Source organism: Scyliorhinus canicula, chromosome 16, assembly GCF_902713615.1.
Source record: "Scyliorhinus canicula chromosome 16, sScyCan1.1, whole genome shotgun sequence".
NCBI lineage: Eukaryota > Metazoa > Chordata > Chondrichthyes > Carcharhiniformes > Scyliorhinidae > Scyliorhinus > Scyliorhinus canicula.
The window spans coordinates 80,569,339-80,593,652 of NC_052161.1; the positions used below are offsets into that span (position 1 = coordinate 80,569,339).

A 24,314-nucleotide genomic window follows, 5' to 3' on the forward strand; every position below is an offset into this window, starting at 1 on the left:
TAGTCCTGTATGGTAGGCAACATAGACAGCTCCCAGGCGAGTTGCGGGCATTTTCCTCCAAGCTGTCAGAATTTAGCGTGGAAGACGGTATCCTCTTGTGGAGGACGCGTGTGGTCGTCCTTGAAAAAGGACAGGACCTGATACTACAGGACTTGCACAATGGGCATCCCGGGTGTGACCAAAATGAAAATGTTGGCCCGGAGATATGTCTGGTGGCCAGGCCTCGACACCGACATTGAGAAGGTGGCCCAAAACTGCTCCATTTGCCAGGAGCATCAGAAGCTTCCGCCGGCCGAGCGCCTACATCACTGGGAATGACCAGGGTGGCCTTGGGCACGCTTGAATGCTGATTGCGCCGGGCCTTTTCAAGGATCCATGTTCCTTCTATTAATTGATGCCCAGTCTAAATGGCTAGAGGTGCATAAGATGGTACGCACAATGTCCTGTGCAACGATTGAGAAGATGCGTTTGTCTTTCAGTACGCATGGCCTCCCTGAGGTGCTCGTCACGGACAGCTGCATTCCTTTCACAAGTGAGGAGTTTGCGAGGTTCATGAAGATAAACTGCATATGCTATATCCGCACCGCTCCATACCACCCGGCGTACAATGGGTTGGTGGAGCGCGCAGGGCAGACATGTGCTGGAGACGTCCGTTTCACCACGGCCCGTTTGCATCTATTGGAACGGGAGCACCGCGACTGTGCTCAGGAGGGGACAGGCCCGCGATTGGTGCCCACCCACCGATCGTCGGGCCAGCGTCCAAAACGGACGCACTCTTTCCCCTCCGACCCCCCCGGCAAGATCAAGCCACCACGTCTTGCCGGGCGGCTGAGGAGAAAGACGGCCACCGTGCATGCGCGGGTTCGTGCCTTCTGCGTGATGAAGTCATTCGCGCATGCGCGGGTTGGAACAGGCAACCCGCGCATGCGCGGATGACTTCACATTCTCGGCGTGATGAGGTCGCTGCCGAGAAAGACAGAGGCCCGCTCCTAGCCCCCCGGGTGGGGTGAATTAGGTGCGGGGAACGGGCTCCGAGGCCGTCGTGAATCTGGGCCGAGTTCACGACGGCCTTCATGAATTCGGCCCCCTGCGGAGAATTCCGCCCCACATCTTTGGATTGTGGGAGGAAACCGGAGCACTCAGAGGAAACCCACGCAGACAGGGGGAGAGCGTGCAGACTCCGCACACACAGTGACCCAAGCTGGGAATCAAACCTGGGACCCTGGAGCTGTGATGCACAGAGCTAACCACTGTGCTACCCTGCCACCCACTAGCAGTAGTCTTTGGTGTCATCGCTTACTTCATTGAATAGTTCTTTGACTATTCCAACACCTTTCTCTGCTTTGCCATTTGATTGAGCATACATGGCTTGATGTGATGTGATTAAAATTGTACCGTTCTGCAGCTTGTGAAGTAAGGAACATTGTCAGAGACAACATATAATGGTATTCCACGGAGAACAAAAATGGATTTTGCTGCTGATATTACAGATCTCATTGTTGAATCATTCAGCGTCATCACCCCGGGATATTTGGAATAGTAATCAATTATGACTAGATTGTCATCCTTTAAAGTAGAACAAATCCATACCAACTTTCATCCGTGGATTGGTGACGAGTTAATTTTCTTCCAAGCTTTCTTTGCATTGCACAGATTGATGCATCTGACAAATGCTGCATTCCGGCACATGATTGTCCACATCCTTGTTGATTCCAGACCAGTACACAGATTGTCTTGCTCGTCTATGACATTTGTCAATACCTTGGTGACCCTTGTGTATCTGTTCTAAGATACCCTGTCGGAGGTATGAAGGAATTACTATCCTGTCTCTTTTGAGTAGGAATCCGTTAATTACTGTGAGGTCATCTTTGATACTGCGAAAAGCTAAGCAACATCCATTGGGACGAGCTTTTTTGAGGTATTTGATGACCATCTAGAGTGTCAAACCCTTTTCTGTTTTTTCTTTGATGATTCGTAGCTTTCTGCCAGATACTGGTAGTATCTCAGCAACAAATTAAGCGTGTGCTTCCATTATGTGTACTGTATCTGAGTGTCTGGAGCTCTGGATAGGGTATCAGCAACAACTAAGTCTTATCCTGGTTCTTTATGCTGATCATTCAAATTCTTGCTCTGTGTATCCTTTCAAGTGGGTTTAATTTATCGCAAGCATCCATAAGTAGCGATGATTTACCATCTGCCACTATCTCAAATTCGATTAGTATTTCAATGTCACCATTTCTAACAATGAGACAGCAGGAGCCTCTTGTGGCGATTGTATTCCCATTATATTCAGTTCACCAGCAGATAGATTTCTGTATTTGCGGTGTACTGTATGCTTGTCTTAAGTTCATCTCAGATATTAAATTTGGGTGTGGTCCTGTCTCTATCTTAAATGGAATTTCCGAGCCATTTATATCAAGTAGTCACTTACTCCTTTTTAATTCACAGCTGATTATAAACATCTACACTCATCTGCTACTAATCGCTACACTATTACATTAACTATGATCTGTTCTCGCTCACACTATCTTTGCTTCAGCCTGTTCTCCAGCTTTCTCCTCAACCTCTCACCCATAAATGTCTTTTATAATTGTACATCTAGCTCCCTCTAGTGGTTTATTTAGACATTTCATTAACCCTTGCAGTTCCAACATTTATGATAATGTCACAATGGTGTTCGTGTGACACTTTTTTGGGCAGCACAGTAGCATTGTGGTTAGCACAATTGCTTCACCGCTCCAGGGTCCCAGGTTTGATTTGCGGCTTGGGTCACTGTCTATGCAGAGTCTGCACGTTCTTCCTGTGAGTGCGTGGGTTTCCTCCGCGTGCTCCGGTTTCCGCCCACAGTCCAAAGATGTGCGGGTTAGGTGGATTGGCCATGCTAAATTGTCCTTTGTGTCCATAATTGCCCTTAGTGCTGGGTGGGGTTACTGGGTAAAGGGGATGGGGTGGAGGTGTGGGCTTGGGTGCTCTTTCCAAGGGCTGGTGCAGACTCGATGGGCCGAATGGCCTCCTTCCGCACTGTAAATTCTATGATCTATGATCTACTTTACTATGAATAGAGGATTAATGAGCTAACAGGATAAATGGGTCATTTTCAAATTGAAAAATTGCAATGAGCGCTGGGTGTCAGGTATTAATGACTTGGATTCTGGTGGGAGGAAGAATAGAAAAGCAGAATATTATTTAAATAGCGAGACTGCAAAATACTGCAGTACCGAGGAATCTGGGTGTTGTTGGAAATGAATCACTAGACTTCTGGTAGCAGGGATGTGCTGAGCAGTCGCACATCAGGTGGCTCTCCTCCAGAACACAGTAAAATAGGCACTTTTGGCTGAATTTAACTGCAAAATTTGGACTTATTCAACTGTTAAACAGAAAAGGCAAAGAAGAAGAGCAATATGGCAGCAGCTCAAGAGATCACAGAGAAGTCAGAAGCAGTGTCAAAAAGGGGAGTAGCAGCGAACAAGTCAGCGGACCCGTGAGGCGAAGAGTTCACGGCCACCCCCGAGACAGGGAGACCAATGAACCATGCTCCCCCCTCCCACCTGGGGAGGGATGGAAGACATCCCTAACCAATGGAATTGACCGCAATGAAGGAAGACGTTAAAGTGGAGACCGGGGTGGTGGTCAAGGTGGTGGTGGTGGATGCGCCTATTGAAATGCAAACAGTGCTGAATGGAATGGGGAAAAAGCTGGAGGCTTAGGGAAAGATAATCCAGGAGCTCGAAAAGTCATCAATCGAGCAGAGTGACAGGATCGTTGCTCTGGCAGCAGAGATAAAAAGGTTGGTGGGGACTCAAGGGAGCCTGAAGGGGAAGGTCGGGGATCAGATCGCGGCAGCAGAATATTCAAATAGTGGGCCTCCCAGAGGGTGTGGAGCGCATAGATCTGACTGACTACATGGCCCAGATGCTGGGCAACTTGGCTGGAAGGGACAGCTTCCCAAGCCACCGGAGATCAACAGGGCCCACAGGTCACTCCGACTGAAGCCCAAGGCTGGGGAGAAGCCGAGGGTGATAATTGTGGGAGATACGTAACGCTTCCAGCGTTCCAGTCAACCACGTCTGCAGGAAGTGTAATCAAAGACAGCTCCTCACAGACCTTCGGTTGGAGCAGCAGTTGTGTGCACTTTGGAGCATGCAGGTGGCGGAAAGCGTCATAGATAGGAGTTATAGAGACATGGTTACAGCCAAGGTGCAGGCAGACCAAGGTGCAGGGTGACCCCTAGAAAGGGCAGGCAGTCAGTGCAGGAATCCCCTGTGGCTGTCCCCCTCTCCAAACAGGAGTACCGTTTTGGATACTGTTGGGGGAGGATAGTCTATCTGGGGAAAACTACAACAGCCTGAACAGTGGCACCACAACTGGCTCTGTTGCTCTGCAGGGGAGGGCAAAGTGCAGGAGAGCGATAGTTATAGGGGAATCTATAGTAAGGGGCACAGATAGGCACTTCCGTGGATGGGAAAGAGACTCCAGGATGGAATGATGCCTCCTTGGTTCCATGGTCAAGGATGTCTCTGAATCATAGAATCTACAGTGCAGAAGGAGGCCATTCGGCCCATCGAGTCTGCACCGACCCCTGGAAAGAGCACCCTACTTAAGCCCACACCTCCACCCTACCCCTGTAACCCAGTAACCCCACCTAACTTTTCTTTGGACACTAAGGGCAATTTATCAAAGCCAATCCACCTAACCCACACATTTTTGGATTGTGGGAGGAAACCGGAGCGCCCGGAGGAAACGCAGACACGGGGAGAACGTGCAGACTCCACACTGCAGTGACCCAAGCTGGGATCCTGGAGCTGTAAAGCCACTGTGCTAATGTGCTGCCCATTGAACAAACACAGGACATCCTGAAAGGGAAGGGTTGTTATGATCTGAACATTTCACTGCACATATATATTAATTGAACAGACCTTGAGACTGAACTTAAATTGGGTTTTAATATCAATTAGCCACTTTAATTTGGTGTGTCTACTGACGATTGGTTCTCTTATCGATTATTAAGACGTTTTCAACTCAGCCCTGCAGGAAGCTTTGTCGAAATGATTTTCTCTCGCAATTACAGATAGGTTGAATTCAAGATACATTAACAATTCAAATCATATATGCACAGTATGTGGACACTGCGCAGTTTAAGTTAGAATAACGATTTCACAGCACAAGCAGATAGCATAGCGAAAAGCACTGTCTTATCATCCCGAAATTCATTTTTTTAAGGAAATTACTGTGTTATTATCTAGGAAGTCTCAGCCTCTTCAAAGCTTTGATTGGTCTGAGATCATCAATAATTCTTCTAATTTGATCACACAATTTGTCTGTCATTTTGTCGAAACATTATTTGAGGCCGCACTCATGCGTGCGAGACCATGCAGACGCTGCGACAATGAATGAACGGGCATCGTGCGACAATCACCAGGCAGGAATGTTCCCTTCCAGTCGGGGAACACTTCAGCAGTCAAGGGCATTCAGCCTCTGATCTCCGGGTTAGCGTTCTCCAAGCCGTCCTTCAGGATATGCGACAACGCAGAATCGCCGAGCAGAAACTTATAGCCAAGTTCCGCACACATGAATACGGCCTCAACTGGGACCTGGGATTCATGTCGCATTACATTGATCCCCCACCATCTGGCCTGGGCTTGCGAAATCCTACCAACTGTCCTGGCTTGAGACAATTCTTTAACCTGGGGTTACCCCTATCTCTGGATCTGTAATTATTTGATTTCCCGCAAATGCTCGCATTCCAAGCATTGTCTGGCATCTCTGACTTTGTCTATATAAATGTTTCTGGAACATACCTCTCCATTCACCTGAGGAAGGAGCCGTGCTCCAAAAGCTCGTGTTTGAAACAAACCTGTTGGACTTTAACCTGGTGTTGTAAGACTTCTTACTGAGCTAGGAAAATGCAATGGCCATAAGCCAGCTCCAAATTCTCAAATACAAAACGCTTTTCTTTCAAATTGGTTCTGCAAACGTTTGCAGAGTTTTATCGAGATCCTCAGCCATTTTGTGCTTGTCAAATATAAAGTGTAATAGCTGTTATTCAGCCATTATGATTTCTTTAAATCACCCTCTCCAAAACATCCACATCCTTCCTATAATGAGGCGACAAGAACTGGACACAATATTCCAAGTGTGGTCGAACTAGAGTTTTTTAAAGCTGCAGCAAAACCTCATGGCTCTTAAACTTATTCCTCCTGGCTGATTCCCCAATACTGCTCCTTCCCTAATTGGACTATCTACATATTACATCAAGAAGCCTTCCCGGATACACCTTACCAAACTCTGCCCCATCCAAACTCCGAGCACTACGTGAGTCCCAGTCAATATAGGGAAATTAAAATCCCTTGCCACAGCAACCCTGTTACTTTTGCACCTATCCAATATCTGTCTACTTATATACTCCTCTATCTCTCGTTGGCAGTTGGGGGCCTGTAATAATGTTTAGGGTACTTTTGGATGAGGGATGCATCAATGTACGTAAGTGGAGAAAGGTAAATTACGATAACATCAGACAGGAATTGAAGAATTTGGATTGGGTGCGGCTATTGGATGATAAATCAACATCGAACATGGTGGGAGTCTTTCAAGCAACAGTTGATTAGGATTCAGGAAAGTCATGTTCCTGAGAAAACAATGGATAAGTATGAGAAGTTTAGGAAGCCTTGGATAACGAGGGATATTGTGAATCTCGTCAAAAAGAAAAAGAAGACATTTGTATGGTCTAGAAGGGTGGGGACAGTCAAAACCCTTGAGGAATATAAATAAAGTAGGAAGCTACTCAAGTGGGAAATTAGGAGAACTCGGAGGGGTCATGAAAAGTCCTTGGCAAGTTGGATTAAGGTGAATCCAACAAGTTTGAGGGAGATTTTCTCCGGATCTAACCCATGCAGTTCCTGTCCTGAGAGTGCTTGTTCGGGAAAATGTTGAGATAGATAGCTTTTTGCTGCATCTAACCCTGTGCTGTACCTGTCCACTGTCCCATCAAACACTCCCAGGGCAGCTACAGCATGGGGTTAGATACAGACTAAAGCTCGCTCTACATTGTCTCCATTGAACACTCTCAGGATACATAATTTTCAGGGTTATATACAGGCTAAAGGTCTCTACACTGGCTCCATCAAATAGGTGGGAGTGTCCTAGAACATAGAACATAGAACAGTACAGCACAGAACAGGCCCTTCGGCCCTCAATGTTGTGCCGAACCATGATCACCCTACTCAAACCCACGTATCCACCCTATACCCGTAACCCAATAACCCCCCCCTTAACCTTACTTTTATTAGGACACTACGGGCAATTTAGCATGGCCAATCCACCTAACCCGCACATCTTTGGACTGTGGGAGGAAACCGGAGCACCCGGAGGAAACCCACGCACACAGGGGGAGGACATGCAGACTCCACACAGACAGTGACCCAGCCGGGAATCGAACCTGGGACCCTGGAGCTGTGAAGCATTTATGCTAACCACCATGCTACCCTGCTGCCCCACTCCTGGGAGTGTTTGATGAGTATGGTGTAGCTTTTCAAATCGTTCTGTACCTGTCCTGGGAGTGTTTGATGGGACAGTGTATAGGGAACTCTAGTCTATCAGTAACCTGTTATTATGTTGTGGGAAAACATTTTGTCTGCCTTTATTCATTTTTTATCCCCTTCCTGCTGGCTGCTTTGATCTACAGCCTTCTGGTTAGCTGCTGCAACATTACTGCGTCATTTGGGATTTCTGTCAACATAGAACATAGAACAGTACATCACAGAACAGGCCCTTCGGCCCTCGATATTGTGCCGAGCTTTATCCGAAACCAAGATCAGGCTATCCCACTCCCTGTCATTCTGGTGTACTCCATGTGCCCATTCAATAACTACTTGAAAGTTCCCAAAGTCTGACTCCACTATCACAGTATGCAGTCCATTCCACACCCTAATCACTCTCTGAGTAAAGAACCTACCTCGGATATCCCTCCTATATCTCCCACCCCGAACCTTATAGTTATGCCCCCTTGTAACAGCTACATCCACCCGAGGAAATAGTCTCTGAACGTCCACTCTATCTATCTACCTCATCATCTTATAAACCTCTATTAAGTCGCCTCTCATCCTCCTCCGCTCCAAAGAGAAAAGCCCTAGCTCCCTCAACCTTTCCTCATACCCTCCAAACCAGGTAGCATCCTGTTAAATCTCATTTGCACCCTTTCCAATGCTTCCACATCCCTCCTACTGTGAGGTGACCAAAACTTCACACAATACTCCAAATGTGGTCTCACCAGGGTCATGTACAGTTGCAGCATAACCCCACGGCTCTTAAACTCAAGCCCCCTGTTAATAAACGCTAACACACTATAGGCTTTCTTCACGGCTCTATCCACTTGAGTGGCAACCTTCAGAGATCTGTGGACATGAACCCCAAGATCTCTCTGTTCCTCCACATTCCTCAGAACCCTGCCTTTGACCCTGTAATCCGCATTCAAATTTGTCTAACCAAAATAAATCACCTCACACTTATCAGGGTTAAATTCCATCTGCCATTTTTTGGCCCAGCTCTCATCCTATCAATGTTTCTTTCCAGCCTACAACAGCCCTCCACCTCATCCACTACTCCACCAATCTTGGTGTCATCAGAAAATTTGCTGACCCACCCTTGAGCCCCCTCCTCCAAGTCATTGATAAAAATCACAAATAGCAGAGGACCCAGCACTGATCCCTGTGGTACACCGCTGGTAACTGGTCTCCAGTCAGAAAAATTTCCATCCACCACCACCCTCTGTGTGATAGCCAGTTACTTATCCAATTGGCCAAATTTCCCTCTATCCCACACCTCCTTACTTTCTTCATGAGCCAACCATGGGGAACCTACACATTAAAAAAAATTTACAATATCCAATTCATTTTTTTCCAATTAAGGGGCATTTTAGCATGACCAATCCACCTATTCTGCACATCTTTGGGTTTTGGGGGCGAAACCCATGCAGACACGGGGCGAATGTGCAAACTCTATACAGAACAGGGATCGAACCTGGAACATTGGCGCCACGAGGCAGCTGTGCTAACCACTGTGCCACTGTGCTGCCCTAAACTACACATTTTAAGCAAAGCTGGAACACCCCTGTCTTATTGGGCCAGACCACGATGTCTTCTCTCGGTTCTGTGGCAGAACCTGTGAGGGCGTTTGATAGACTTGGCAAGTAATCAATCAGTCAATGTAACATTCTCAGCCTTCTCCTGTTGATACTTTGATCGATGGAGCCAGTCAGAAAGTTCCAGAAGGAAGGAAGATCTTCTGAAAAGTTCCATTTTCTCTTGAGTTCTTTGGAGAGATCCAATGAGACAGTCTTAAAACTCTCTTTCTCTCTCTCTCTCTTTTTCCCTCCCTCTCTCTCTCAGCCTGCCGATTTAGAGAGCATTCTAAAGCCGGCAGGTTCCGGTTGAAGACATCATTAGGAGATTGCGGCTACAAAGACTGGCATGTCGGCAGATAACAACCTTCTCATAACTCTTAATTCCTGTTGTTTTTTCCCCTCCATTTACACCGTATATCTGTCTTGTGTTTGTTTGGCATAGGGTGGAACAGGGATTTGGGATTAGATAGCTTGGTAGACCAGTGCTCTGTTACTTTTTTCATATATTCATCTTTTCCTCTTGTTATTAATAAACAGTTTGTCAACGTTTTTACTGCATTGGAGCAGTCTAGGGCCAAAATCTCAACACCAATTTATCAGAATTATTTCCTAACTCAGTTGCATTGCGACTCCGAGACAAGGTTGGCTGGAATTGACCGCATGCTCGCTCACGGTGTCGTAACAAACCCCATGTTGTACCAATCCTTGGAGTCTTTGAAAGGGGCAGTGTAGAGGTTGCTTCACCCTGTATCTAACCCTGTGCTCTACCTGTCCAGGGAGCCTTTGAACAGGGCAGTGCAGAGGGAGCTTCACTCTGGATGTTACCCTGTGCTGGACCTGTCCTGGAGTGTTTGATGGGGACAGTCTAGAGGGAGCTTTACTCTGTGTCTAACACCATGCTGTACCTGTCCTGGGAGTGTTTGATGGGGAGAGTCTAGAGGGAGCTTTACTCTGTGTCTAACACCGCGCTGTATCTGTCCTGGGAGTCTTTGAGGGGGGCAATGTAGAGGGAGCTTTACTCTGTATCTAACCCTGTGCTGAACCTGTCCTGGGAGTGTTTGATGGGACAGCGTAGCGTGAGCTGTATTCTGTAGTGGTGAATGTACTTCACCTAATGCATGAGCTGTCTGTACTGTCTGTATAATGATGTACCCCATGACCTGGAAGTGATAATACGGGCTACTTCCAGGTACTGTACTGGAACCCCGGTGGGCTCCGCCTCTGGCTCCGCCCTCACTGGGGCCATATATAGTCCGGCCACCTGTGGGTGGCACTCATTTGTACAGCCGACTCTGGCAGGCGGGTTCATGGATATTAAAGCCTAATGTTCACTCGTTCTCATGGTCTCACAGTGAATTGACGGTATAACATCTGTATTTAACCTTGTGCTGTACCTGCCCTGGGAGTGTTTGATGGGGACAGTGTAGAGGGAGCTTTACTCTGTATCTAACCCCGTGCTGTACCTGTCCTGGGAGTGTTTGATGGGGACAGTGCAGAGGAAGGTTTACACTATATCGAACCCTGTGCTGTCCCAATCCTGGGAGTGTTTTATGGGGACAGTGTGGAGGGAGCTTTACTCTGTATCTAGCCCCCTGCTGTACCTGTCCTGGGAGTCTTTGATGGGGACAGTGTGGAGGGAGCTTTACTCTGTATCTAGCCCCGTGCTGTACCTGTCCTGGGAGTGTTTGATGGGGACAGTGTGGAGGGAGGTTTACTCTGTATCTAGCCCCGTGCTGTACCTGTCCTGGGAGTCTTTGATGGGGACAGTGTGGAGGGAGCTTTACTCTGTATCTAGCCCCGTGCTGTACCTGTCCTGGGAGTCTTTGATGGGGACAGTGTGGAGGGAGCTTTACTCTGTATCCAGCCCCATGCTGTACCTGTCCTGGGAGTCTTTGATGGGGACAGTGTGGAGGGAGCTTTACTCTGTATCCAGCCCCGTGCTGTCCCAATCCTGGGAGTGTTTGATGGGGACAGTGTGGAGGGAGCTTTACTCTGTATCTAGCCCCGTGCTGTACCTGTCCTGGGAGTGTTTGATGGGGACAGTGCAGAGGAAGGTTTACACTATATCGAACCCTGTGCTGTCCCAATCCTGGGAGTGTTTGATGGGGACAGTGGAGGGGGAGCTTTACTCTGTATCTAGCTCCGTGCTGTACCTGTCCTGGGAGTGTTTGATGGGGACAGTGTAGACAGACCTTTATTCTGTATTTAACCCCGTGCCGTACCTGTCCTGGGAGTGTTTGATGGGGACAGTGCAGAGGAAGGTTTACACTATATCGAACCCTGTGTTGTCCTAATCCTAGGAGTGTTTGATGGGGACAGTGTGGAGGGAGCTTTACTCTGTATCTAGCCCCGTGCTCTACCTGTCCTGGGAGTGTTGTGGTGGTAATGGAACAACGTACATAATGTTGCACTCACATGACTAACATAAACCGAATATCCATTAACTCCTGCTGTTATTGCCCATTTTCTTGCAATGAATGTTTTGTTAGACCGTGGAATGTCGGTGTTTATTCAGTTAGATATTGTTATTTTATTAGGATTATGAAGTGGATGTGTTGGCCTTAGTGAATGATACCGTGGGAACCATGATGGCATGTGGATTCGATGACCCGTATTGTGAAGTTGGCATTGTTATTGGTAATTTGCAGCTTATAATCACTTTTCAGTCTATAAACATTTCCTTTCATGCATGAAGTGGAGGCTTGGAATAAGCAATCTGCCCTTACACAGGTACAGGCACTAATGCCTGTTACATGGAGGAGCTCAGACACATCCAGGCCATTGAAGGAGATGAAGGGAGGATGTGTATTAACACCGAATGGGGTGCATTCGGGGATGATGGCTCTTTGGATAACTTCCGGACTTCATATGATAAGGAAGTAGATGCTGGCTCCATCAACCCAGGGACACAGCTGTAAGTTGTAATTTTCTCATCTCCCCTCTATTCTTTCTACCAATCGCTTTAAATTTATAACGCCGAGTCACTGACCTCGCCGCTAAAGTGTATAGGTCTTTCCCATCCATTCTATCCAGGCCCCTCAATTTTGTACATCTCAGTCAAATCACCTCTTAGCTGCCTCTGATCCAAGGACAACCGAAGCCTATCCAATCTTTCCTCATACCTGCAATTCTCCAGTCCTGGCAGCATTTCTATATATCTCCTATGTACCTTCTCAAATGCAATGACATCCTCTCAGTAATGAGAACTGCATACAGTACTCAAGTTGGGGGCCTAACTAATGAATCCAACATAACTTCCCTGCTCTGATATTCTGTGTCTTGGTTAATGTAAGACCATAAGACAGAAGAGCAGATTAGGCCGCTCAGCCCATCGAATCGGCTCTGCCATTCAATCATGGCTGATATTTTTCTCATCCCCATTTTCCTGCCTTCTCCCCATAAGCCCTGATCCCCTTATGGAACATAGAACATAGAACATTACAGCGCAGTACAGGCCCTTCGGCCCTCGATGTTGTGCCGACCTGTGAAACCACTCTAAAGCCCATCTACACTATTCCCTTAACATCCATGTTTATCCAATGACCATTTGAATGACCTTAATGTTGGTGAGTCCACTACTGTTGCAGGCAGGGCATTCCATGCCCTTACTACTCTCTGAGTAAAGAACATACCTCTGACATCTGTCCTATATCTATCTCCCCTCAATTTAAAGCTATGTCCCCTCGTGCTAGACATCACCATCCGAGGAAAAATGCTCTCACTGTCCACCCTATCTAATCCTCTGATCATCTTGTATGCCTCAATTAAGTCACCTCTTAACCTTCTTCTCTCTAACGAAAACAGTCTGAAGTTCCTCAGCCTTCCCTCATAAGATCTTCCCTCCATACCAGGCAACATCCTTGTAAATCTCCTCTGCACCCTTTCCAATGCTTCCACATCCTTCCTATAATGAGGCGACCAGAACTGCACGCAATACTCCAAATGCAGCCGCACCAGAGTTTTGTACAGCTGCAACATAACCTCATGGCTCCGAAACTCAATCCCTCTACCAATAAAAGCTAACACACCGTACGTCTTCTTAACAACCCTCTCAACCTGGGTGGCAACTTTCAGTGATCTATGTACATGGACACGGAGATCTCTCTGCTCATCCACACTATCAAGAATCTTACCATTAGCCCAGTACTCTGTCTTCCTGTTATTCCTTCCAAAATGAATCACCTCACACTTTTCTGCATTAAACTCCATTTGCCACCTGTCAGCCCAGCTCTGCAGCTTATCTATGTCCCTCTGTAACTTGTAACATCCTTCCGCACTGTCCACAACTCCACCGACTTTAGTGTCATCTGCAAATTTACTCAACCATCCTTCTACGCCCTCCTCCAGGTCATTTATAAAAATGACAAACAGCAGTGGCCCCAAAACAGATCCTTGTGGTACACCACTAGTAACTGGACTCCTGGCTGAACATTTCCGATCAACGACCACCCTTTGTCTTCTTCCAGCTAACCAATATCTGATCCAAACTGCTAAATCGCCCTGAATTCCATGCCTCCGTATTTTCTGCAATAGCCTTCCGTGGGGAACCTTATCAAATGCTTTACTGAAATCCATATACACCACATCAACTGCTTTACCCTCGTCCACCTGTTTGGTCACCTTCTCAAAGAACTTACTAATCAAGAACCTATCTATCTCTGTCTTAAAGACACTCAGTGATTTGGCCTCCACAGCCTTCTGCGGCAAAGAGTTCCACAGATTCACCACCCTCTGGCTGAAGAAATTCCTCCTCATCTCTGTTTTAAAGGATCGTCCCTTTAGTCTGAGATTGTGTCCTCTGCTTCTAGTTTTTCCTACAAGTGGAAACATCCTCTCCACATCTATCCAGGCCTTGCAGTATCCTGTATGTTTCAATAAGATCCACCGCTCATCCTTTTAAACTGCAACGAATACCGACCTCAAACATTCCTCATATGATAAGATCCAGGTATCATTCTTCTGAATCTCCTCTGGACCCTTTCCAAGGCCAGCACATCCTTCCTTAGATACGGGGCCCTAAACTGCCCACAATACTCTAAGTGGGATCTGACCAGAGCTTTATATAGCCTCAGAAGTGCATCCCTGCTCCTGTATTTTAGCCCTCTTGACATGAATGCTAACATTGCATTTGCCTTCCTAACTGCCGACTGAACCTGCACGTTAACCTGAAGAGAATCGTGAACAAGGACTCCCAAATTTAAAAATAAAGAAAAAAGAACAATACCGCACATAGAACATAGAACATTACAGCGCAGTACGGGCCCTTCGGCCCTCGATGTTGCGCCGACCTGTGAAACCATCTGAAGCCTATCTGACCTACACTATTCCATTTTCATCCATATGTCTATCCAGTGACCACTTAAATGCCCTTAAAGTTGGCGAGTCTACTACTGTTGCAGGCAGGGCGTTCCACACCCCTACTACTCTCTGAGTAAAGAAACTGCCTCTGACAAATGTCCTATATCTACCACCCCTCAATTTAAAGCTATGTCCCCTCGTGTTGGTCATCACCATCCGAGGAAAGAGACTCTCACTGTCCATCCTATCTAACCCTCTGACTATCTTATATGTCTCTATTAAGTCACCTCTCAGCCTTCTCCTCTCTAACGAAAACAACCTCAAGTCCCTGAGCCTTTCCTCGTAAGACCTTCCCTCCATACCAGGCAACATCCTAGTAAATCTCCTCTGAACCCTTTCCAAAGTTTCCACAACCTTCCTATAATGTGGTGACCAGAACTGCACGCAGTACTCCAGGAGCGGCCGCACCAGAGTTATGTACAGCTGCAGCATGACCTTGTGGCTCCGAAACACAGTAGGGGGACTACTGATAAAGGCTAGCACACCATATGCCTTCTTAACAGCCCTATTAACCTGGGTGGCAACTTTCAGGGATTTATGTACCTGGATGCCGAGATCTCTCTGTTCCTCTACACTACCAAGAATCTTGCCATTAGCCCAGTACTCTGCATTCCTGTTACTCCTTCCAAAGTGAACCACCTCACACTTTTCCGCATTAAACTCCATCTGCCACCTCTCAGCCCAGCTCTGCAGCTTATCTATGTCCCTCTGTATCCTATAACATCCTTCAGCACTATCCACAACTCCACCGACCTTCGTGTCATCTGCAAATTTACTAACCCATCCTTCTACACCCTCTTCCAGGTCATTTATAAAAATGACAAACAGCAGTGGCCCCAAAACAGATCCTTGCGGTACACCACTAGTAACTGAACTCCAGGATGAACATTTGCCATCAACCACCACCCTCTGTCTTCTTTCAGCTAGCCAATTACTGATCCAAACCACTAAATCACCTTCAATCCCATACTTCCTTATTTTCTGCAATAGCCTACCGTGGGGAACCTTATCAAACGCCTTACTGAAATCCATATACACCACATCAACCGCTTTACCCTCATCCACCTGTTTGGTCACCTTCTCAAAAAACTCAATAAGGTTTGTGAAGCATGACCTACCCTTCACAAAACCGTGTTGATATCGCTAATCAACTTGTTCTTTTCAAGATGATTATGAACCCTATCTCTTATAACCTTTTCCAACATTTTACCCACAACCGAAGTAAGGCTCACAGGTCTATAATTACCAGGGTTGTCTCTACTCCCCTTCTTGAACAAGGGGACAACATTTGCTATCCTCCGGTCTTCCGGCACTATTCCTGTTGACAAAGACGACATAAAGATCAAGGACAAAGGCTCTGCAATCTCCTCCCTGGCTTCCCAGAGAATCCTAGGGTAAATCCCATCTGGCCCAGGGGACTTATCTATTTTTATACTTTCCAAAATTGCTAACACCTCCTCCTTGTGAACCTCAATTCCATCTAGCCTGGTCGACTGAACCTGAGTATCCTCCTCGACAACATTGTCTTTCTCCAGTGTAAACACTGACGAAAAATATCCATTTAACGCTTCCCCTATCTCCTCTGATTCCACACACAACTTTCCACTATTATCCTTGATTGGCCATAATCTTACTCTAGTCATTCTTTTGTTCCTGATATACCTATAGAAAGCCTTAGGGTTTTCCTTGATCCTATCCGCCAATGACTTTTCGTGTCCTCTCCTCACTCTTCTTAACTCTCCCTTTAGGTACTTCCTGGCTAACTTGTAACTCTCAAGTGCCCTAACTGAGCCTTCATGTCTCATCCTAACATAAGCCTTCTTCTTCCACTTGACAAGTGCTTCAACTTCCTTAGTAAACCACGGTTCCCTTGCTCGACAACTTCCTCCCTGCCTGACAGGTACATACTTAACAAGGACACGCAGTAGCTGTTCCTTGAAAAAGCTCCGCATGTCGATTGTACCCATCCCCTGCAATTTCCTTCCCCATCCTATACATCCTAAATCTTGCCGAGTAGCATCATAATTGCCTTTCCCCCAGCTATAATTCTTGCCTTGCGGTATATACCTATCGCTGCCCATTGCTAAAGTAAACATAACCGAATTGTAATCACTATCACCAAAGTGCTCACCTACATCTAAATCTAACACCTGGCCGGGTTCATTACCCAGTACCAAATCCAATGTGGCCTCGCCCCTTGTTGGTCTGTCTACATACTGTGTCAGAAAACCCTCCTGCACACACTGCACAAAAACTGACCCATCTATAGTTCTCGCACTATAGTATTTCCAGTCAATATTTGGAAAGTTAAAGTCCCCCATAACAACTACCCTGTTACTCTCGCTCCTGTCGAGAATCATCTTTGCAATCCTTTCCTCCACATCTCTGGAACTATTCGGAGGTCTATAGACAACTCCCAACTGGGTGCCCTCTCCTCTCCTGTTCCTAATCTCGGCCCATACTACCTCAGTAGACGAGTCCTCAAACGTCCTTTCTACCTCCGTAATATTTTCCTTGATTAACAATGCCACACCCCCCCCCCCCCCCCTCTTTTACCATCTTCTCTGTTCTTACAAAAACATCTAAATCCTGGAACCTGCAACAACCATTCCTGTCCCTGCTCTACCCATGTCTCCGAAATCGGCACAACATCGAGATCCCAGGTACCAACCCATGCTGCAAGCTCACCCACCTTATTCCGGATGCTCCTGGCGTTGAAGTAGACACACTTCAAACCAGCGTCTTGCTTGCCGGTGCCCTCTTTCGAACCTTTAACCCTATCCCTGACCTCACTACTCTCAACATCCTGTACACTGGGACTACAATTTAGGTTCCCATCCCCCTGCTGAATTAGTTTAAACCCCCCGAAGAGCACTAGCAAATCTCCCCCCCAGGATATTGGTTCCCCTCTTGTTCAGGTGAAGACCATCCTGTTTGTAGAGGTCCCACCTACCCCAGAATGAGCCCCAATTATCTAGGAAACCAAAACCCTCCCTCCTGCACCATCCCTGTAGCCACGTGTTCAACTCCTCTCTCTCCTTATTTCTCACTTCGCTAGCACGTGGCACGGGTAACAACCCAGAGATAACAACTCTGTTTGTTCTAGCTCTCAGCTTCCACCCTAGCTCCCTGAATTTCTGTCTCAAATCCCCATCTCTCTTCCTACCTATGTCGTTGGTACCTATGTGGACCACGACTTGGGGCTGCTCCCCCTCCCCCTTAAGGATCCCAAAAACACGATCAGAGACATCACTAACCCTGGCACCTGGGTGGCAACACACCAACAGTGAGTCTCTTTCGTTCCCACAGAACCTCCTGTCGATTCCTCTAACTATGGAGTCCCCAATGACAAGTGCTCTGTTCCTCTTCTCCCTTCCCTTCTGAGCAACAGGGACATACTCTGTGCCAGAGACCTGTGCCCCATTGCTTACCCCTGGTAAGTCGTCCCCCGCAACAGTATCCAAAATGGTATACTTGTTATAGAGGGGAACGACCACAGGGGATCCCTGCACTGCCTGCCGGTTCTCTCTCGTTCCCCTGACGGTAACCCATCTACCTTCTTCTTTTACCTGAGGTGTGACTACCTCCCTATAACGCCTCTCAACAACCCCCTCCGCCTCCCGAATGATCCGAAGTTCATCCAGCTCCAGGTCCCTAACGCGGTTCTCGAGGAGCTGGAGTTGGGTGCACTTCCCGCAGATGTAGTCAGCAGGGAGACTCGAGGTGACCCTTTCCTCCCACATTCTGCAGGAGGAACATTAAACTGCCCTAGCCTCCATTCCTTCTGAACTAATTTCCCAACTACTGAAAACTAAAAAAAAAAACTTGTTAGTTTAGCAAGCCGACGGACAGAACTTTTTGTTTGGTTAGAGGAGGTGGATGGGTGGGAGACACTACGTAAGTAGTGTTTCGGGTAAAGCTGCCACTCGAGAAGAGCCCCTTCACAAACCACCTTCAACTTACCCTGACCGCACTGCACGTATGCAAATCTCCCCGGAACAGCCAATCGGAAGCTCTGCTCTGCTGCCCTCTGCTGGATCCTCTGACGTCTCTGCCCAAGCCAGTCTGTATCCAACTTGCTAGCTCTCCTCTGATCCCTTTGTACTTCTGATTTCCTAAGCAGTTAGAAAATAGTGTTTGTCTCCATTTCTCCCTCAAAGTGCATATTTTACCACATTGTATTCCATCTGCCACTTCTTTGCCCACTCTCCTAGCCTATCCATGTCCTTCAGCAACCTGCCTGCTTCCTCAGTACTATCTGTCCATCTACAGATCTTTGTATCATCTGCAAACTTAGCAACAGTACCTTCAGTTCCTTCTTCCAGATCATTAATGTATATTGTGAGGCACAGCACTAGTCACCGGCTCCCATTCTGAAAAAGACCCCTTTATCCTCACTCTCTGCCTTCTGCCAGTCAGCTAATCCTCTATCCGTGCCAGGACCTTACCCTGAACACCATGAGCTCTTAACTTATTGAACAGTCTTCTATGTGGCACCTTGTCAAAGGCCTTCTGGAAATCTAAATAAATCACGTCCACTGGTTCTCCTTTGTCTAACTTCCTGGTTACTTCCTCAAAGAACTCTAACAGGTTTGTCAGACATGACCTCCCCTTGACAAAGCTGTGCTGACTCAATCCTATTTTATCATAAACTTCCAAGTACTCTGCAATTTCATCTTTAATAATGGACTCTGCCACATCGCACCGGCCAATTCCAATGTGCGCACCAAACTCAATTACCGTGTTCCGTAAACTGTGTGCATTTAGATACAACACCCTCACCCTGCATTGATCACCCCCCTTCTCACACTCGTCACCTGTTTTGCTCTGTCCGAGAATGATGCTATTCTCTTATTTTGGTTTCCTATTTCCTCTTCAGTTATCACACCTTCTAACCCTAACCCTAACGCCCCCCCCCCCCCCCCCCCCCCGCCATACTAGTTTAAATCCTCCCGAGTGACTCAAGAAAACCTCCCAGCCAGGATATCGGTGCCCCTCCAGTTTAGGTGTAACCCGTTCTTCTTGTAAAGATCCCACCTGCCCCGGAAGAGATCCCAATGGTTCAGAAATCTGAAACCCTCCCTCCTACACCACCTGTTTAGCCACGTGTTTAGCTGCACTATCCTCCCATTTCTAGCCTGCTGTTGTTTTCCCCCAACAGTATCCAAAAAGGTATATCTGTTCGAGAGGGGGACAGCCACAGGGGAATCCTTCACTGACTGCCTCCCTTTCTCGCGGTCACCCATCCGTCTACCTGCACCTTGGGTGTGACCATGTCTCGATAACTCTTATCTATGACTCTTTCCGCCACCTGCATGCTCTTAAGTGCATCCAACTGCTGCTCCAACCAAACCATATGGTCTGTGAGGAGCTGCCATTAGTTACACTTGCTGCAGATGTAGTCGACCAGAATGCTGGAAGCGTCACAGATCTGCCACATCTCACAGTTAGAGCACTTTACCCCGCTGAGTGACATTTAAGCACTAATTAATTAATTCAAAATAAATATTTCAATTGTTATTAGATTAAGTTATAATTAACTATGTGGCCTTGGTGCTAAATTTTGACTGTAAAATTTTATGTCTGCCCTCAGGTTTAGTTACTCCTCTACCTAGTTAATTAATTAGATTTAATTAGTTTTTAATTTTTTTTTTTCAAATTTGACAGATTCCCTTCCAGCCGATCAGGTCGCAGCTTTACTGTGGCGTTACTTCAGTTTTTTTCCCCACCACAATTTGAAAAGGTCTTTATATCACTTACCTTCCCAGGATGCAATCTGGCTCTCTCCCACAGATTACCAGTTACCAATTACTAGAAAAAAGAAATCAAAATGAAAAGGAAAAATCAACTCCTCCCACTCTGCACCGAATTACCACACTGCTCCAAATGATAAACTTTCAATCCCCACTCTGGCTGCCCCACTCAGGCTGTGTCCAACGTCACGTGCGCAAAGCTTACTGAGAGTGCTCTTATGCCGCTGTCTTAAATATAGGAATGGATTCCATTTGTTGTAAGCACCTTGTGGATCTGTCTGCTACCTTCAGGAATCTGTGGACATTCACTCCGAGGTCCCACACTTCGTATCCTCCCCTTTATTGTGTAATCCTTTGCCTTGTTTGACCTTCCCAAATGCATCACTTCACACTTCTCTGTGTTCAACTCCATTTACTACTTTTCTGCACATCAGACCATTCCATTAATATCCTCCTGCAGTCTGCAGCTATCCTCCTCACTATCGACTACATGGCCAATTTTAGTGTCATCTGCAAAATCATCCGGGCGGCACGATAGCACAGTCGTTCGCACGGTTGCTTCACAGCTCCAGGGTCCCAGGTTCTATTCCCGTCTAGCTCACTGTCTGTGCAGAGTCTGCACGTTCTTCCCGTGTCTACGTGGGTTTCCTCTGGGTGCTCCGGTTTCCTCCCACAGTCCAAAGATGTGCAGGTTAGGTGGATTGGCCATAATAAACTGCCACTTAATGTTCAAAACAGGTTAGATGAGGTTGCTGGGTTGCAGGGATGGGGTGGAAGTGTGGGCTTGGATAGGGTGCTTTCCAAGGGCCAGTGCAGACTCGATGGGCCAAATGTCCTCCTTCTGCTCTGTGAATTCTGTGGGCGCGATTCTCCGCAAATGCGGAGAGTCGTAAAGGCTGCCGTGAAACTGGCCGTGTTTCACGGCAGCCTCCGCGCCCCCTCCCGGGACCAGATTCTTCCCCCGGGCGGGGCCAGCAACGCGGCCCCGTGAAGCACGGCATCGCGGGCTTAGCGACCGTCGCTAAGCCCGCGCGCCAAGCGTCACGGCGGCTGACGCGCATGATGACATCAGCCGCGCATGCGCGGATTGGTCGGCTCCAACCCGCACATGCGCGGATGACGTCATCACGCATATGCATCAAACCCGCGCATGCGCGGGCCGTCATGCCTCTCAGCCGCCCCACGGACTGACCCTGCGGGGCGGCGGAGGAACAAAGAGTGCGCGGGTATCGGACCCGCTGCTCGCGATCGGTGGGCACCGATCGCGGGCCCATGCCACCCTTGGCACGGCCGTGGTGCGGCCGTGCCAATCGGTGCCATGGTTGTCCGGAACGGCACTTTGCGGCCGTTTTCACGAACGGTGAGAGCAGGTGTGTTTGCGCTCGCGAAAACGGCGTAAAGGCCTGGGAACTCGGCCCATCGGCCAGGGGAGAATCGCTGTTCGCCGTTAAAAATGGCGAGCAGCGATTAGTGTCGTGGGGCGGCCGGGGGGGGGGGGGGGGGGGGGGGGGGGGGGGGGGGGAGAATAGCGGGAGGTCGGGAAAAATGTTGGGAAGGCCCTCCCGCTATTCTCCGACCCGTCGTGGGCAGCGGAGAATCGCGCCCTATGATTCTTGAGCATGGCCCCTCGATTTAAACCCCAATCCTGAACATACACCACAGAAAGCAGGGAATCAATACTGAGCCCTGTGGAACCCCAGTGCAAACAGTCAGTCTGCCATATGGAACCTTGTCAAAAGCCATGCTAAAATCCAGCTAGACCACATCAACCACGCCATCCTCATCAATCCTCATTGCCTCCTCAAAACAGTAAATCAAGTTCGTCAAACACAATCAACCCTCAATAATTGCCTGCTGACTGCCCTTGATTAACCTGTGCCTTTCTAAGTGACAGTGTATCCTGTTTGCCAGAATTGACTCCAATAATTTTCCCACCAGTGAGGTTAGACTGACTGGCCTGTTATTATTTGGTCTCTCCCTCACTCCATTTTGAAATTCACCTGAGGAAGGAGCAGTGCTCCGAAAGCTAGTGTTTGAAACAAACATGTTGGATTATAACCTGGTGTTGTAAGACTTCTTATTGTCCATTTTTAAACAAAGGTACAATGTTAGCAATCCTCCAATCCTCTGCCAATGAGGGTTGGCAAATGATGGTCACACAGACCCCAATTCCTCCCTCACTTCTTTTAACAGCCTGGGGTACATTTCACCCAACCTGGTGATTTATCCCATTAATACTTCCTCTCTTCCCCTGTTTCTCATGTTTGAAAAACTAACCTTGGCTTACATATGAAGAAGGGCAGGTATGCCACCCATTGGTCCACTGCCACCCATTGGTCCACTGCCACCCAATGGTCCACTGCCGTCCACTGCCATCCAATGGTCCACTGCCACCCAATGGTCCACTGCCACCCATTGGTCCACTGCCACCCAATGGTCCACTGCCACCCAATGGTCCACTGCCACCCATTGGTCCACTGCCATCCAATGGTCCACTGCCACCCAATGGTCCACTGCCACCCATTGGTCCACTGCCACCCAATGGTCCACTGCCACCCAATGGTCCACTGCCACCCATTGGTCCACTGCCACCCAATGGTCCACTGCCACCCATTGGTCCACTGCCACCCAATGGTCCACTGTCACCCATTGGTTCACTGCCACCCATTGGTTCACTGCCACCCAGTGGTCCACTGCCGTCCACTGCCACCCATTGGTTCACTGCCACCCATTGGTCCACTGCCACCCAATGGTCCACTGCCACCCATTGGTCCACTGCCACCCAATGGTCCACTGCCGTCCACTGCCACCCATTGGTTCACTGCCACCCATTGGTCCACTGCCACCCAATGGTCCACTGCCACCCATTGGTCCACTGCCACCCATTGGTTCACTGCCACCCAGTGGTCCACTGCCGTCCACTGCCACCCATTGGTTCACTGCCACCCATTGGTCCACTGCCACCCATTGGTCCACTGCCACCCATTGGTCCACTGCCACCCATTGGTCCACTGCCGTCCACTGCCACCCAGTGGTCCACTGCCACCCAATGGTCCACTGCCGTCCACTGCCACCCATTGGTCCACTGCCACCCATTGGTCCACTGCCACCCAATGGTCCACTGCCACCCAATGGTCCACTGCCACTCATTGGTCCACTGCCACCCAATGGTCCACTGCCACCCAATGGTCCACTGCCACCCAATGGTTCACTGCCACCCAATGGTCCACTGCCACCCAATGGTCCACTGCCACCCAATGGTCCACTGCCACCCATTGGTCCACTGCCACCCAATGGTCCAATGCCACCCATTGGTCCACTGCCACCCATTGGTCCACTGCCACCCAATGGTCCACTGCCACCCATTGGTTCACTGCCACCCAGTGGTCCACTGCCGTCCACTGCCACCCAATGGTCCACTGCCACCCATTGGTTCACTGCCACCCAGTGGTCCACTGCCGTCCACTGCCACCCATTGGTCCACTGCCACCCATTGGTCCACTGGAACCCAATGGTCCACTGGAACATAAAGAATGACGAGCCTAAATGAGGAAGAGACAAAATGCTCAATGGGTTTATTAAGTGAAAACAGACTAAAGCCACATTTCTTTCTGGTCTTGCAGGTTTGAGAAAATGGTTTCTGGACTCTATCTCGGAGAACTTGTGCGGATTATCTTGGTCAAAATAATTCGAGATGGCATTTTATTCACCGGGAAGGTTTCATCCAAAGTTCTCACCAAAGGAGCCATTGACTATACTGATGTTATTGCAGTAGATGAGTAAGAGCTACAGCACAGACAGAGCAGTATTCAAATTCGTACCTTACTGGAGGCAGCCTGAAATTGAGGCGGGATAGTGATGGAGGCGTGGAAGTGATGGAGGCGGGGCAGTGATAGAAGCAGGGCAGTGATGGAGGAGGGGCCGTGATGGAGGAGGGGCAGTGATCGAGGGGGGCAGTGATGGAGATGGGGCAGTGATGGAGGAGGGGCAGTGATGGAGGAGGGGCAGTGATGGAGGAGGGGCAGTGATGGAGGAGGGGCAGTGATGGAGGAGGGGCAGTGATGGAGGCGGGGAAGTGATGGAGG

General features: G+C 48.3%; 1 protein-coding gene across 1 annotated transcript; it reads left to right on the top strand.

Moving 5' to 3' along the window:
- The first annotated feature begins 438 nt into the window (after positions 1-438).
- LOC119950996 (hexokinase-1-like) lies at positions 439-24,012 on the top strand. Its single transcript, XM_038774027.1, has 6 exons — positions 439-532; positions 3,379-3,481; positions 5,244-5,316; positions 11,656-11,755; positions 11,849-12,032; positions 23,853-24,012. Exons 1-6 carry the CDS (start codon positions 439-441, stop codon positions 24,010-24,012), a joined length of 714 nt encoding a protein of 237 aa, XP_038629955.1.
- The last annotated feature ends 302 nt before the right edge of the window (positions 24,013-24,314 follow it).

Bases quoted from the DNA above. Each gene is read 5' to 3' on its own strand.
- LOC119950996 (XM_038774027.1), top strand. From the start codon at position 439: ATGTCCTGTGCAACGATTGAGAAGATGCGTTTGTCTTTCAGTACGCAT. The intron at 5,317-11,655 runs GTCTGTCATTTT...TTATTTTATTAG, and splicing joins CTAATTTGATCACACAATTT to GATTATGAAGTGGATGTGTT. The intron at 12,033-23,852 runs GTAAGTTGTAAT...CTGGTCTTGCAG, and splicing joins ATCAACCCAGGGACACAGCT to GTTTGAGAAAATGGTTTCTG.